Source organism: Plectrocnemia conspersa, unplaced genomic scaffold, assembly GCF_051122295.1.
Source record: "Plectrocnemia conspersa isolate PC_06_02 unplaced genomic scaffold, ASM5112229v1 ptg000013l, whole genome shotgun sequence".
NCBI classification, from domain to species: domain Eukaryota; kingdom Metazoa; phylum Arthropoda; class Insecta; order Trichoptera; family Polycentropodidae; genus Plectrocnemia; species Plectrocnemia conspersa.
This window is the reverse complement of record NW_028277177.1, coordinates 25,161,684-25,176,881: the sequence shown is the minus strand read 5'-3', so window position 1 is coordinate 25,176,881 and position 15,198 is coordinate 25,161,684. Positions and strand designations below refer to the sequence as shown.

At 29.2% G+C, this 15,198-nt stretch overlaps 1 protein-coding gene across 2 annotated transcripts in view; it reads left to right on the top strand.

Moving 5' to 3' along the window:
- The window catches only part of LOC148227685 (protein O-mannosyl-transferase TMTC1-like), a 666,186-nt gene that overhangs the window by 620,133 nt on the left and 30,855 nt on the right, over positions 1-15,198 (top strand). For both annotated transcript variants that reach the window (XM_088202617.1, XM_088202616.1), the window contains exon 4: positions 3,981-4,054. In XM_088202617.1, coding sequence (XP_088058743.1) covers positions 3,981-4,054 — 74 coding nt within the window. The remainder of the gene's footprint in view (positions 1-3,980; positions 4,055-15,198) is intronic.

Here is a 15,198-nt window from a genome sequence, read left to right as displayed (position 1 = left end):
CAATGTTAACCAATAGCGTGCAAAATTATGCGCCCCTTGATTTCACGTTTATGGCCGAACTAGTCTTGGTACTAGAAAAAGTTAAAGATGTGAGTGAGGGACTTTCTGCAGATGATTCACTGACCGCTCAAAAATATTCCTATTTCTCTTATCTTGGAAAAGTGCTCGCTGCTGACACAAAAACTCACGAAAGAATTCATCACTGAATTTCAGAGACAAATGGAACGAGTTTTGCCGAAACCTAGTACTAAAGAGCACCATGTACGTATGGCCAACCAGCTTCACTCGTATTATAAGGGATTACCTCTTACTCAGTTCAACAAGGAAGAGTCCACTCTAAGAAGATTCTTGACTCACATCCATCGTCTCAAGAGGTTGAACAGGAAACTCCAACAAGGTAGCATATCGGACTGGCATCAACGCCTGCCCTCTACGACATGGATTTCATGGATCAGTTGGTGGCTGAAAAAACTCAGCATGAGACTCTAAGTCGGACAAAATCGGCAGTGGAAAAGTAGTGGGACTCCTTCAAGATTTATCCCGGACCTTAATCTTATAAAATTGATGTATTAACTTGGTGGAAAGACTACAACGGGATCTTCCCGTTGTTGGCGGCTGAAGCCAAAAAATTGCCAGAAAAGTGAACGGATTTTTTCTGCTAGAGGAAAACTTATAGCATCTCAAAGTATAAGGTTTGACACGTCAAATGTTGAGAAGATCCTCTACATACAACTGAATCATAGTAGAGTCGGTATTACTAAATACAACATTGAAATTCCTATTGTTGAAGAATTACCTGTTGGAGAGAGGGATGATGAGGAGAGTGGACCATCATTTTTAAGTAAGGCATCACAGCAAGTAAGGACTCCCACAACACTGTGAATGTGACTCCAAGAAAAACTCAACGACAGTTACCGAAAACTTAAGAAAAAAGTTACAAAGAATTGTGTATGCTCCAGATTCAGACTCAAAAGATTATGTTGTCAGCATCGGTCCTTTAGCGACTAGCAGTGCAAATTACACAGAATCAGAGGCAGATACAGAAACTGATTAAAAACTTATATTGCTGTGAATGCAGCAATGCATCTTAAAAAGTGATTAAAATAAAGTGAATTTTTTGAAATTTTAATATTCGTAATTTTTTGGCTTTATTATTCAATTTTCTGGTCATTTTAATTTATAACTGGTAAATTCAGATAATTTTGTAATAATAATATTTTTTTTAAATTTTGTTAACAAAATTTTTTTTTATTATAAACGAAAGTTACAAAATTTATCGGTAATTTTTGAGGTTGTACCAAATTCAACAATATTTATAGTAATATTAAACGATATTATTTTTAATAAGCGATATTAATCGATAACAAACGTTGTTATCGATTAATATAGTTCATTGTCGATTACACGAACGGTAATATCGATCTAATCAATAATATATTTTTTTATCGTTTCATATCGTTTCGTTTGTTATCGATTCGAACATTTCGCTTCTTAGTCCATACACAAAAAATGTTATAAAAACACAAAAAATATGTAATAGCAAAAGCATGCGAAACGCTCATTTTTAATACTTGTACGCAGCCTGTGGTATAAGGTACAAATAAAAATTCGCAAATTTTGCATTTTTCCTTTTAGAAATGTTATAAAAAGACATGTCAGATAAAATAAATGTCCATTATATTACAATTTCAATACATTTACGAATGATTGGTAATAAAAAAATGCCCGTACTACTCAAAATTATTTATTATTGTATTATATAACAAAAATACTGGTATAAATCGTTTACCGATTCTAATCACATTTTCAAAAAATCTAAAAATGATCTGTCACGTAGTAGATATTTTTAGTATATGCAGTGATAGTTAAACTTTTAAATAGAAAAATACCAATTGAATGTTATTCTTGTAATAATATAATACATGTATTGTTTTAAAAATATGAACATATTATCTTCTTCTAAAATTGTGTGTCTATATGTAAGTGTATATACAGGCAGTTCTCGAGCTACGACCACCTCGACTTACGACCATTCGGAGTTACGACGAAGAAAAAAGTTGTAAAAAAAAAATTTTTTTTTTCATATACATAATTTCAAGACTGGTTTGATAACTGATTCATTCCAGAAGTAAAGAAGAACTGTAATGAAAACGACATAGCCTTTAAAATTTTATTGATTCTTGACAATTCTCCAGGCCATCCTCCACACTTCAACAACACATCCAAATATAAAAGTGGTTTATTTACCTCCAAACACCACCAGCATTCTACAGCTGATGGATCAAGGGGGTATTGCTAACTTCCAAGCCCATTATTTAAAAATCACTTTTACCCAAGCAATTGCAGGAAAGATGTTGTAATTTTGGAAAAATTACAACATCTTTCATGCAATAAACAATATCTCAAAAGGATGGTCCAAAGTAACGACGAATTGTATGAACGGCATATGGAACAATCTCTTAAAAAGATATAATGACAATATGTAATTTAATAAAGAAGGGGAAATAGATGAGATAGCAAATATTATTGTAAAATGCGCTCAACAACTTAATCTGGAAGTTGATAATGAAGATGTAATTCATCTTTTGGAAAATGATGTTGAGGAACTCACAAACCAAGATTGGATTGAGATTGAGGAACAACGAGTTACAGAAAAAATGTAATGGAGCTAAAAGAATTAGATGAACTCGAAGAACCACCAAAAAAATTTGTGTTAAAAGACATGGCTGCAGCTTTTAGCCAAATCAATGATGCTATTAAAAAAATTGAAAATATGGACAAAGACATCGATAGATCTTCGAGAATACACGGCCTTATTCAGCAAGCTCTTGCGTGTTATTATGAAATTTATAGAGAAAAGAAACAACAAACTGTACAAACAAACCTGGACGTTTTTTAAGAAAAACAAGCACTATCACTGCACTCGCTGAAAAATCTCAAGAATTAACAATGGATATCAGTAGCACTGATGATAAAAATACTCTAGATCAATTCTTATAAATAAATTATTTATGTAGATATTTGCTAAAAAGTATTTAGTTAACAACTTAAAGTCAGCAATAAAAGTGGTTTTTGTATTTCGCATGTATGCATTGTTTTTAATTATTTTTTGTATGATTTTCGACTTACGACCTTTTCGAGTTACGACCAAGGTGGTGGAACGGAACCCCGTCGTAACTCGAGAACTGACTGTATACATATGTTTATTCATACACATTAGACATAACTATATAACACGCTATTACAAATTGAAATTTGAAAATGAATATCATGAATACTCCATTATTTATCAGAAAGCGCAATAATACATTAAATATTCATTTTACAGCATTTACACCATTGTGTATTTTGTCTTTGATATAATTTAATACACAAATTCCATATGTGTTTATATCAAGTATGCAAACATATACACCATTAATTAGTCTCACTTGTTCTGAATTATTAACTATTCAATACGAAATTCAAAGATGGAACATCAACGACATTTCGCATTAATGTATAGCATAATATATAATAATTATATGTCACATACATTTATATTATATCAAATAATAAATCAGATACCATTTTTAATAAAATTAAAAACAAAACTATATATTAACTTAATACCTCAGATGCGACTATATATCAATATGGTAATCGGTCTAAAATACCACTTGACTAGTGTATTAGGTATCAATTTTTATTATTTAATAATACTATGGATTCTTATGACTAATTCACTATTTTTTTGTTGACGTCAGTGAGAGTTATTACTGTATATTTAAATATTTATAATTCAACTGTTTAATGCATAGACATTGTATTACCGTAAGATGAATTTAACAGTGTTGACATATCCGTCAGTTTCCGGTAATTATAGTTTCCATCTCTGGCGTTAATGTTGACGTTTGTCAAAGTTCATATCCTGTGTGTATGATGTGTATTAAACTAATATAATATTAATGCTTAACTCATATGTTTTTTTTTATTTACAGGTGACGGGAATTGTGGGTAGAGCTGATGTCTTAGCTTGTGTCTTCTTTTTGATTTCCCTGCTCGTATACCATGGGTAAGTACTGAATTACTAAAATATTTAAATATATGATGCATATAAACTACAGGATGTTTCTAAATAAGTTTTATTAAATAAATAATTTATTAACATATAATATATAAAATAAACAAATTAGTACTATAGTAACAATAAAACAATTTTGTTTTATGAACATATAATATATATGTACTATAGGCAATATAATAATAGAGGATACAATTGAATTCACAGCAAAATAAAAACTGACTTGTGATTTTCACCACCTCTGACGATTCGCAGATATTAAATTATTTGAGATTTGTTGCTGATGTCTGTACTTTTATCGATTCGTAAGGCCCATATGTTTTCGAGCTCATTTTTTGTTTCGATGAAATTTTCGCGGAACTGATCATTAATGTCTCGCGAAATGTCATGATTTTGAGATAAATCGTATGGGCTGACAAAGGAATGTCTTAATTTGTTTTATGGCTCCATCACTAATCATCATGCCAACGGCGATCTTCAATGCTGACAAAATAATGTTTTCGGCATCGTTTATTTTTCGTCAAAAGCTAGCATTTTTTTCGGTTATAGACTAAAATTTCTTTAGCCTATTTGATTGAATTTTCAAATTATTTTTTAGCATTTCAAAGTATTTTTTTGGTTACTGGGAACGATCGCTTTATTTGAGAGTGTTGTTAAACAAATCATACAATTAAGAACTGAGTTATCTTTTTTAGATTAAAATTCGAGTGTTCGTCTTGTTTGTTATTACACTATTTCCCATATTTTTGAGGTCTCAACAAAAATATTATTATATTAAAAATATTTTTTCTTTATTAAAAATCGATTAAAATAAACATAAAATATTTTTTCATAAGCACATCTAGAAACTCTCGCGGCACAGTTTGGTAGACACTGTTTTTAGGGTACAATCTAATATTTTTAGCATTGACGCTTTTTAAAAACATACTTTCAATAATAATAAACTTTCTCACATCCATATTTCTTACAACTTAATGTGAACTTGTAACGATTTATATTATTTTATATATTTATTGCATAATTAAATATATATATATAAATATGTCAGTGTCGGGAGGCAATGTCGAATGCGGGAGAGCTCATAGTAATCAAAGTGATATAGCAGGTCATTGAAGTATTTATTATTTTATTTAAATTAAAAAACTATTATGATTTAACAGGTTGCAAAAAATTGTTATGATAGTCATTATACAAATAATAATTATTTTTAATATTAATAACACATATTTTTTATAACTCCTCATAGCCAGGGACGTAATTTAGGGGAGCGCATGTGTGGGCATTTCTCTTCCCTTACTTGAATTTGGCGATAAAAATGCATGTCATTTAATGAAATTTACTGAAATCAAAATATAAAAAATCATTATTTTGCCTATCCCGAAAATAATATTTTATTTTAGTAAAATTATAACAAAATACACTTTCACTGGTAAATATGCGTTTTTACCAGTAAAAATATGATTTATCTTCCGTGATTTAAACTCTTACATACGTAGTAATATATATATATATATTTATATACATATTATTATTTATATGCGATGTATAAATGTTACAGTGAATATGCATTTTTTGTTGAAATTATATTTTTCCTAGTGAATTCTAAATACATTTTCACCAATAGATATATATTTCTACTAGCGAAAATATAATTTAATTAATAGGCGCTAGTGACATTATAAATTACTACTTTAAAATATTTATGAAACTCAATTTACAGTTGCGAAACGTTCATTTGCTATTCAAACCAAAACCGAACCATTACGAATTAACCAAACCCAACTTTATCTAATGAAATTTCTAAAACTAATAATAATTTTAGAACTTTCATTAGGTCAAGTACAAAATACAAACTAAACTATCTCAGCTCTCAGAAGAAAATAAGCGGAAGAAGTGGTACAGACAGATGTCGCATCTCGCAATAAAATTTTGTCGGAGCTGTTACAATCGGGATGCTCGATACCAAGCGTTCCCACTGCAACGGTAACGGCACGATTTTATTGTTTGTGACGTGAATTTTTGACTTCTGAGAAGGGGTAATTGTTTTTTGCGCTCTCCTATTAGTCAAAATTTGGTTTAAATATGCTTATTGTAAGTCGTAATATTGTTATAAAAAAGTCTTAATATGACCGCAATTTCGTTCAGAATCTGAATAGCTCCTGCAAGTGGCGCGTTTTAAAGCGTTGACGTCCAGGCAGTACCTGGCAAGAATAAGGGACGTAATTCCGACTCTCTATGGCAGTTATCAAGCATCGATAAAGTGCTTCATTGAGTGAACGCTAATTGCCAATAAATTATTGAAGTGACACGCGCTCCGCATAACGAAGCCGAGCATTCTCAGCGTCTTATCGCAATTTTTAGCGATGTGTATAAAAAATCTTCATACCTGTTTATATTTCTACTTTCAACACCTACGCCTAAACTGTGAGAAAATGAAAAACAATCATTTTTTACCGTTAGCGAATCGATTGTGTTAATATAAATGCAAATTCACATGAAGTCAAGTCCTGTGTAACTATGCGGTATGAGCTTTTCAAAACCGTACTTCGTGTCTAAAATGTCTATTTGGTTTATAGCTAAAACATGTCATACATATCTTCATAGCCATAGCCACTATCGGAGCGGATTATGAGCATTGCAACTTGAATGAATGAGTGTGTGTGTGTGTGTGTACGTATTCTGAATTCTAGTGAACCCTTCTTCATGTTTTCTGCGAGCAGTTTTGATAAAAAATGGGGAAATATTTTTTTAATTGCGCGTGTGCTTAAGTCCAGGATAGGCATTCTTAAATAAATATATTATCTGGTGGTTGAACGCTTGACCATAGATTCTTACATTTTAATTTACATTGAACTTAATGGTTATAAACCAACAACTGTTTGATCTTAAAAAAAACAAGCAATTTATGAAACTATAATATAATATATCTATGCCATTAAAGTGTGAATTTGGTAAAACTTTATACTTGTCTACATCACAGAAAAATATATTCTAGCTATTCTAACTTACTATGTTTTTTTATCCTTTGCTTTTTTATAGGCAAATGTTTCTTCTATTTATCATCATACAATTCTTCACACATTGCAGTGATAGTTAGAAAAAGTTTAATTGGAAATTTTTTTTTTGCCTCCCTTTTTCTGATTACTTGCTATTTAACATATGTATTAATAGAATAGATATCAAAATTATGACAGCTAATCATTTTCACTCATATATAGTTATCCAATTTATACTTAAGGTCATCTATTTTGGGATGACGTGACACACATGACACACCAGGAAATTAAATTGACACATCGTGTATTATTTTATTAACTGGAAACTTAACCTAATCATTAATTTCTCATTAAAATAATTAGCCAACTAATCTAATAATCTAATCGCCAGCAAACGTGACGTTCGAATAATAAAATTAGATTAAATTTCCGTGCACATGAAATCGTGTTTAATAACGCAGCGTTTCACACTCGTTATAATAATTTATTAAACACAAGAGTATACAATAAAATATAGATGTATATGGAGTAACGTGTAACGCCAGATATGTAAAAATGATCAAGTATGACAAAACATATAAATTATGAATCCCTTTGGTCCTAAATCCATGTACGTGTGCGTAGGTGCAGAGAGCTAAGGCCTCTCGTATGTCAACAATGCCATGTTTCAATATTAACCTTTTGAATATTTAATGGACAGAGGTCCGGAACAAAAATAATTAGAGCAACGTCAACATCGAGAAAGGCATAAAACGCCACCATCCATACCCACTAATCAATGAATACGGAATCACGACCCTCTTCCGAATCGGCAGAGGTCCATGGGAGTGGCCTAAGCTTTCGTTTTATCTTTAATGTGAAATTAAACGAATTTAAATATAAATAATTAGCCTTACAACAATTTATAATATAAATGGTGCATTGTGCCGTGCCGCATTCCTTCCCAGTGGGCTCATGCATGACAATGTGATTTTTAAAACAAAAAAAATGTTTCATTTAAGTCATCATGATTCGATTAATATATAATATACATATTATATTTATTAAATTTGTTATGATAAATATTTCGTAGAACTTAGGGATTGCCGATTTTTTTTTAAAGTGCGTCTATTATATACATATGTATAATAGATTGTATGTATTAGGATAAAATATAGTTTTGAGATTTTCTATATTTTTGCGACAATGAAAGGACCAGGAAAAAGGATCAGATTGCATCACCCAATCTCATCCATGACCGTGGCCCTCTCTCCGGTCGCACAATGGCATTCTCCGGGAAGTGCTAACCGGAACTAAAACGAATTCTGAACTTTGCTTAATCGAATGTCCTCCCGTATCTGCGATCTTCCTCCAAATCCAGTGTCGGTTTAATAAAATATTCCGAGTCACGCGTTCGGACCCCTTTGCCTGGGTCCGCTTTTATATATTACATAAAAGATGTTTTTATTTGGCCCCTCGCCAGATATCCTATCCGAGTTCCGGTAGGTATACGTTTATCGCTAAAAACCCCTTTTCTAATGAATAAGGCTATTAAAGTTCGCCGAAATATTGGCACCGTAACAATGGGGTAGGCTTTTTGTATAATAAGGAGGAAAAAAACAATCCCTTTAATTCACTTTAAAAACTTTTCTCGTGGGACTTTTTTTATTTGAAACTAACCGAAAAGTTTTCGTTTTCTTTTTAACGAGATTTAATTTAAGAAATGTTGAGTTTTCTTTTTAATGTCGAGGGCGGATTGCGGTGTTAAAGGATTTTTATTCATTATTAATGCTGCGTGAAAAAATCGAAAGCTCTTTTAGTCGAGCATAATGTATATAAACCTTTAAAGATGTATGATAACTAAAAAGCTCTGAGTACAACGAGACTTTTATGAAAGTTTTTTTCTCTTATGAGAATATCTAAAAGATTTTTTTTTATATATATATAAAAAATAAATTAAAAGTTTATTCATTAAAATGAATATTTAATAATTACAAATATTTATTTTTCACTATTTATTTTTGACAATAATAACTTTAGTGGTATGTTACATTGAAAAGTCACTAACCCTAATCATAATAAATATATATCACAAACACCGCAAACCTCGCGTTGAATTTTCGAAACGTTTCAGTGACCACACAACGGGATAATTCTGAAGGGCTAAAACGCAGACGGCATGAGGCTGTGTCCACATCATAATGGGGGTAAATAGTGGACGCGCACGCGGGAAGACAAGCCCGTGGATTTGAAAGCAGACGCCCGCGTGCTGTGTAATCATTCCTGTTTACACAGCCCCGGGCAGACAATACAAGACATCTACACAAACACACAAATATACAACCAGAACTGTATGTAGCCTACCAACGGCCGCGGGGGATTACCATCAGCTCGATGGCTACAAAGGAAGGCCCTGATCGCTTTGCTCAAAGCTAGGATTATTCAAAAAATGAAAGGAAGAACGGACGCTCGAGTGAGAAAACTATGCGCCAAATCCGCCCCTGGTCATTTGTGCTTTATTTTTAATTTCAAAGGATATGATTTTACTTGCCTTTTTAATTCAAAGAGTCTTAAGAAATTCTAGTATACGTTGCTAATGCTAACATCTCAGATATTCAGAAATTGTAATTTAATTTCTTTGTGGTCTCCATATGTAGTTTATATTTTCTATTTGATTTAAACCAGGTGTTCAAATCAAAAATAAACCGGAAACCGAAAAAAACGTTATTTTTATCGGAACGAAAACCTGAACCAAATAAATATCGGCTTATTTCTGTTCAATACAAGTTTTAACACGCAAGATTTGTCTTCCTCAAAAATTCTGCCCTCCTTTGTCCTTCTCGAAAAATTTCCTTGAATTGACCTTTTTTAGTGTCCTCCTTCAATAAATCGAAGCTGCAGCGAAAATCTAAATAAAAATATTTTTTCGGAACGAAAACCGGAACCAAACTGATATATTTTTCAATTGAATCGGATCGAAAACCGAATTTAAAAAAATAAACCAATTCTCTGCATACGGTGTGCTTTAAATTTGTAAATCTTTGCCATAAAGGTAAAATTTAAATCCTACATATGTTATATAATTTAGAATACTTACATCGGTTTGCTCGTAAGTTTATAAATTAATTCAGTAAACTTATTGTTAACATATAACAAACAAAATCTGCTTTACATTATTAACCATTTGACTACTATTTTTTTAAGATACGTAGCTGCTTTAATTATTTTACATTATATTACGACAAAAGTTATTGAGCATATCCAAATAAACCATATTAAAATAATATTTGCCTATTTAACATATTTCATATTTAGACCTATTTTTTACTATCTATCTTAACATATACACACATTTTTACTTATTTTTCGAAGATGCAACCTCATTAAAGTAATGAGTTTAAATACTTTGAAGTCCACAATTAAACAACTTTTAAAATTAAAAATCTATAATTTTTACATCTCTTCAACTTCTTAATATTTTTTTGTGATTTTACTTATCGCATATCTCTGATTTTTATACATATATGTATTGTCGGAACAACCCAAGGAATTGTTTAAGAATGGTTAGATTGCTTCTGAACAAATATTCCTTTTTTTCACACTCGAAAACTACATGAACAAAGTAAAGGGTCAATGCGTAATGCGATGGAATGTGTCTAAAGGTTCCAAATATCTTAGACCCGCATTTTATAAAATTATATCATTGGCAATTTAGTCGATTTTCACTCCAAATCATTGCATTGCTCAAATGATCAAAAACTGAAAGGATGTTGTATATAAGCTTGAACAAGTTTATAATCAATCACATTCACTTAAGTATATTACTTCAGACACTTAAGGCAAAACTTGGCATGGAACTAGACATTTTAGTCTTGATGTTTTTTGTTACTACTTTTTTATAATTATATTATGCTTCTCAATTTTTTTTAAGAATTTTCGATTTAATAAATAATATGGGAATATAATAATTCTATTATTGTTGATTTTTTTATAAATGTAAAATATCTTTACTGAAAACATTTTCATTTTTGCAATATTTTTTTGCCATTTATTAAAAAAAATAGTAGAGACAATGTCATACAATATTTTTTAATAACTTTTTAAAAAGCATGTGCCATCTTAGATTGAATCGACCATCCTTGTTGTTTAAAAGATGACTCTAGAAAAGCCCTATACATATTTTCAATCTTCTGATTTTCACACAAAGCGGTTCTATGCAGTCCTTAGGTTACTAAAATAAAGATAAAACTGATTAGGGTAGTAAAAAATCGTAAACCTTTTTGCAATCAAATATTTTTGACCCGTATTAAAAGCTTTTAAGAAAGCATGCATATTTTTTTAATCTGGCACCGACCCACCCCTTCTTATGCAGCGGTCAAAAATATTTGTAGTTGTTTAATATTTAATCAAAAAAGGCTCTATGAAAATTCTCGAGTAATAAGAATTTTTGATTTGGCATTTTTCTCAATAAATTATTCTCGAGAACACATAGAACCACCACTTTGCTTCTGACTTCAGATAAAATTTAGAAACTCGGTAGGAAATTAAACTGTTTGCTATCTATCACTACAAAATTAAATAAATACTAGTTATTATTTTCGTTTAGCTATCATAAAAACGTATACTAAGTAAAATATTATTGGATAGAAGTTGGAATACAAAATATAAGACCAATAAGCAAAGGAGGTATAATAATTACATGTGATAGTAAAGAAGATGCATCGAAAATTACGACAGATGCAGTAAAAAAACTAGGAGATAAATATAATATAAAAGTAGGAAATTTAAAGAAACCAAAAATAAAAATAATTGGAATTTCTGAAGAATTAAAATATGATCAACTAAAAAAGTGTATAATGAAACAAAACACATGTGTAGAAGAAAACAAATGTTATTTAGAAGTAAAACATATTAAAAAAAACAAATTTAATAAGTATGATGCTATTATTGAAGTAGATGTTACGACATTTAAAAATATAATGGATGTAGGCAAATTAAATATTGAATGGGATAGGTGTAAAGTATATGAAGACATATTCATATACCGTTGTTATAACTGTTATGGTTATAATCACAAAGCCAGTGAATGTAAAAATAAAAAAAATTGTATAAAATGTGGTTCGGAAGAACATTTAATAAATCAATGCAACAAAAAAGAAAACTGTGTGAATTGCTGTAGAGCAAATAAATTACTAAATCTTAATTTGAATGTGGAACACAACTCCATGGATAGAAATTGTTCAATTTATAAAAGATACGAGCAAAATTACTATAATAAAATACAATATAATATAGTATAGCAATTAAAAAAATCAAGTTCATATGGGAAACAAGAATCAGTAACTGGGATATTAATCAATGCACAAGGTTATTTAAAACATAAAGAGGAAATAGAATTAATTACTGAAAAGGAATATCCAATATTTTTAGGGTTAACTGAAACCCATATCACAAATGACATTGAAGAATTTGAACTAAATATTGGCAATTATAATATAATTAGATGTGATTCTAATTCCAGACATACAGGAGGTGTTATACTGTATATTAGAAATGATATAAAATTCAATACTATATTTAAAAATAATCAAGATAAGACATACTGGTCTATCACAGTTAAGATTTTTATTGAAAAAATTCGCATAATATTATGTATAGCATACAGATCTCCAAATAGTAATCCGAATATATTCATAGAATTTATAAATAATATTGCAGAATGGAGTTTTGATCAAATTTTGGATACTGTTTTAATTGGAGATTGGAATTTTAATTGGAACAAATGTGAAGATTTTTACACAGCAAAATTAGAAAAAATATCAAATATATTTGGTTTAAGACAATGTGTCAAAGAAAATACAAGGACTAATAATAGATCGAGCACATTAATAGATTTAGTATTTACCAACAACAAAAAAATTTATTGTGAAGTAAAATCAACTCCAAGAATAACTGACCATTCAATTGTATATATTTATATAGAAAAACATAATGAACTTAAGTTTAAAAAAACAAAAAAAAATTGATATAATTAAAAAAATTAATTTTAATAAATTAAGATTAGAATTACAAAAATGTGACTGGAATGTAGATAATATGGATGTTAATAGGATATGGAACAAAATTTATAAGAATATAGTAGATTGTAAAACAAAAAGTCAATATAATTTTAAAAAGGAATATCGTTACAACCCAAAACCGTGGTTTAATGATGATGTTAAAAATGCTATAAAGAAAAGAGATGAGTCATACAAAATTTTTCAAATATTAAAAACAGAACAAATAGAATATTAAGTCTTTAATGAAAAATGGAAAACATACACACAATGTAGAAATATGGCAGTCAAAGTATTAAGAATGGCTAAAAAGAAATGGTATGAAAAATTGATAGATGAAATACAAAATGATCCAAATAAGATGTGGAAATCAATAAAACAATTAATTAATCCAACTCAGAAAAACGACATAATAAAAATGGAAATTAATGGAAATATATATCAAGATCCTTATATAATGGCAGAAAAGATGAATACATATTACATTGAGAGCATAGAAGAAATTGTAAATTCAATACCAAGGATTAGTAATTTAGTACAATATAATAATAAAACATTAATTGTAAAATTTAGTAAATTTAAATCAGTATCATTAGATGAAATTCATAACATAATATGTAAATTTAAAAAAGGAACTAGTACTGATGAACTAGATATAAATATAATTAAAGAAACATGGGAAATAATAGGAACTAAATTAAATTATTTAATAAATAAAGCACTCTCATTAGGAGAAATGCCTGAAAATTTAAAGATTGCTACTATTGTACCTATACCTAAAATAAAAAATAGTAAAAAAGTTGAAGAAATGAGACCAATCAACATGCTACCGTGTATAGAAAAAATAATAGAAGAAGTAGTAATCAAACAATTAAAGGAATTTATTACTTCTCAAAACATAATATGTGAACAACAATCGGGATTCAGAGAAAAGCATTCCACTGAAACTGCATTACAAGTAGTGATAAATGATTGGCTGTTGGCTAAGGATACAAACAAAATCATTGGAGCAGTTTTCTTGGATTTCAAGAGAGCCTTCGAAACAATAGACAGAGAAATAATGTTGAAGAAATTGGAGAGTATAGGTATAAGTGATATAGTTTTGAGATGGTTTAATAATTACTTATATAAAAGAAAACAAAAAGTTAAGATAAATAATGTATGTTCTGAAGAGAGGTTAGTGTATTATGGAGTACCACAAGGGTCTAAATTGGGACCATTGTTGTTTGTTTTATATATAAATGATATAGTTAATAACGTAAGAAAATGTAAAGTTCATCTATTTGCGGATGACACATTGATCTATTGCATGGGTGATAACATTGAAGAAGTTGTGAGTAATTTGAATGATGAATTAGGTGTGTTAGAGATATGGTTAAAGAATAATGTACTTAAATTAAATGAGAATAAAACTAAATGTATGTTTATTAATTATAAAAATGTGTTAGATGATAGTACCAAAATAGTAATAAATAACTCTAATATAGAAATAGTGGATAATATAAAATATTTAGGAGTAATTGTTGATACAAAATTAAACTTTAAAGAACATTGTAATTACATATTAAAAAAAATTAGTAGAAAAATAGGTTTATTATCTAGATTAAGAAATATATTAAGTATAAATACAAAAAAATTAATTTACAATAGTATAATATTGCCCCATTTTAATTATTGTGCAACACTATTAAATATGTTGAATAAATTAGATAAACAAATGTTGCAAAAATTACAAAATAGGGCAATGAGAGTAATCTTAAATAAAAATAGATTAACTAATTGTAAAAGTATGATTGATAGATTAGAATGGTTGAATGTTCAAGAAATATTGAGTATGAATGTTTTAGTATTTATATATAAGTTAGAAAATAATATGTTACCACACTATTTTAATAAGTATTTAATAAGAAATAAAGATGTACATAAATATAATACTAGAAATAGAGAAAATTTAAAGATAATTAAGTATAAGAAAACGAGTACGGCTAGGGGAATTATGTACGGAGGTTTTAATTTATATAATAGTCTTCCAAGAGAAATCCGAAACAGCAAAAATATAACGGGTTTTATAAATGGAATAAAAAAACACCTTCGTACATATAGA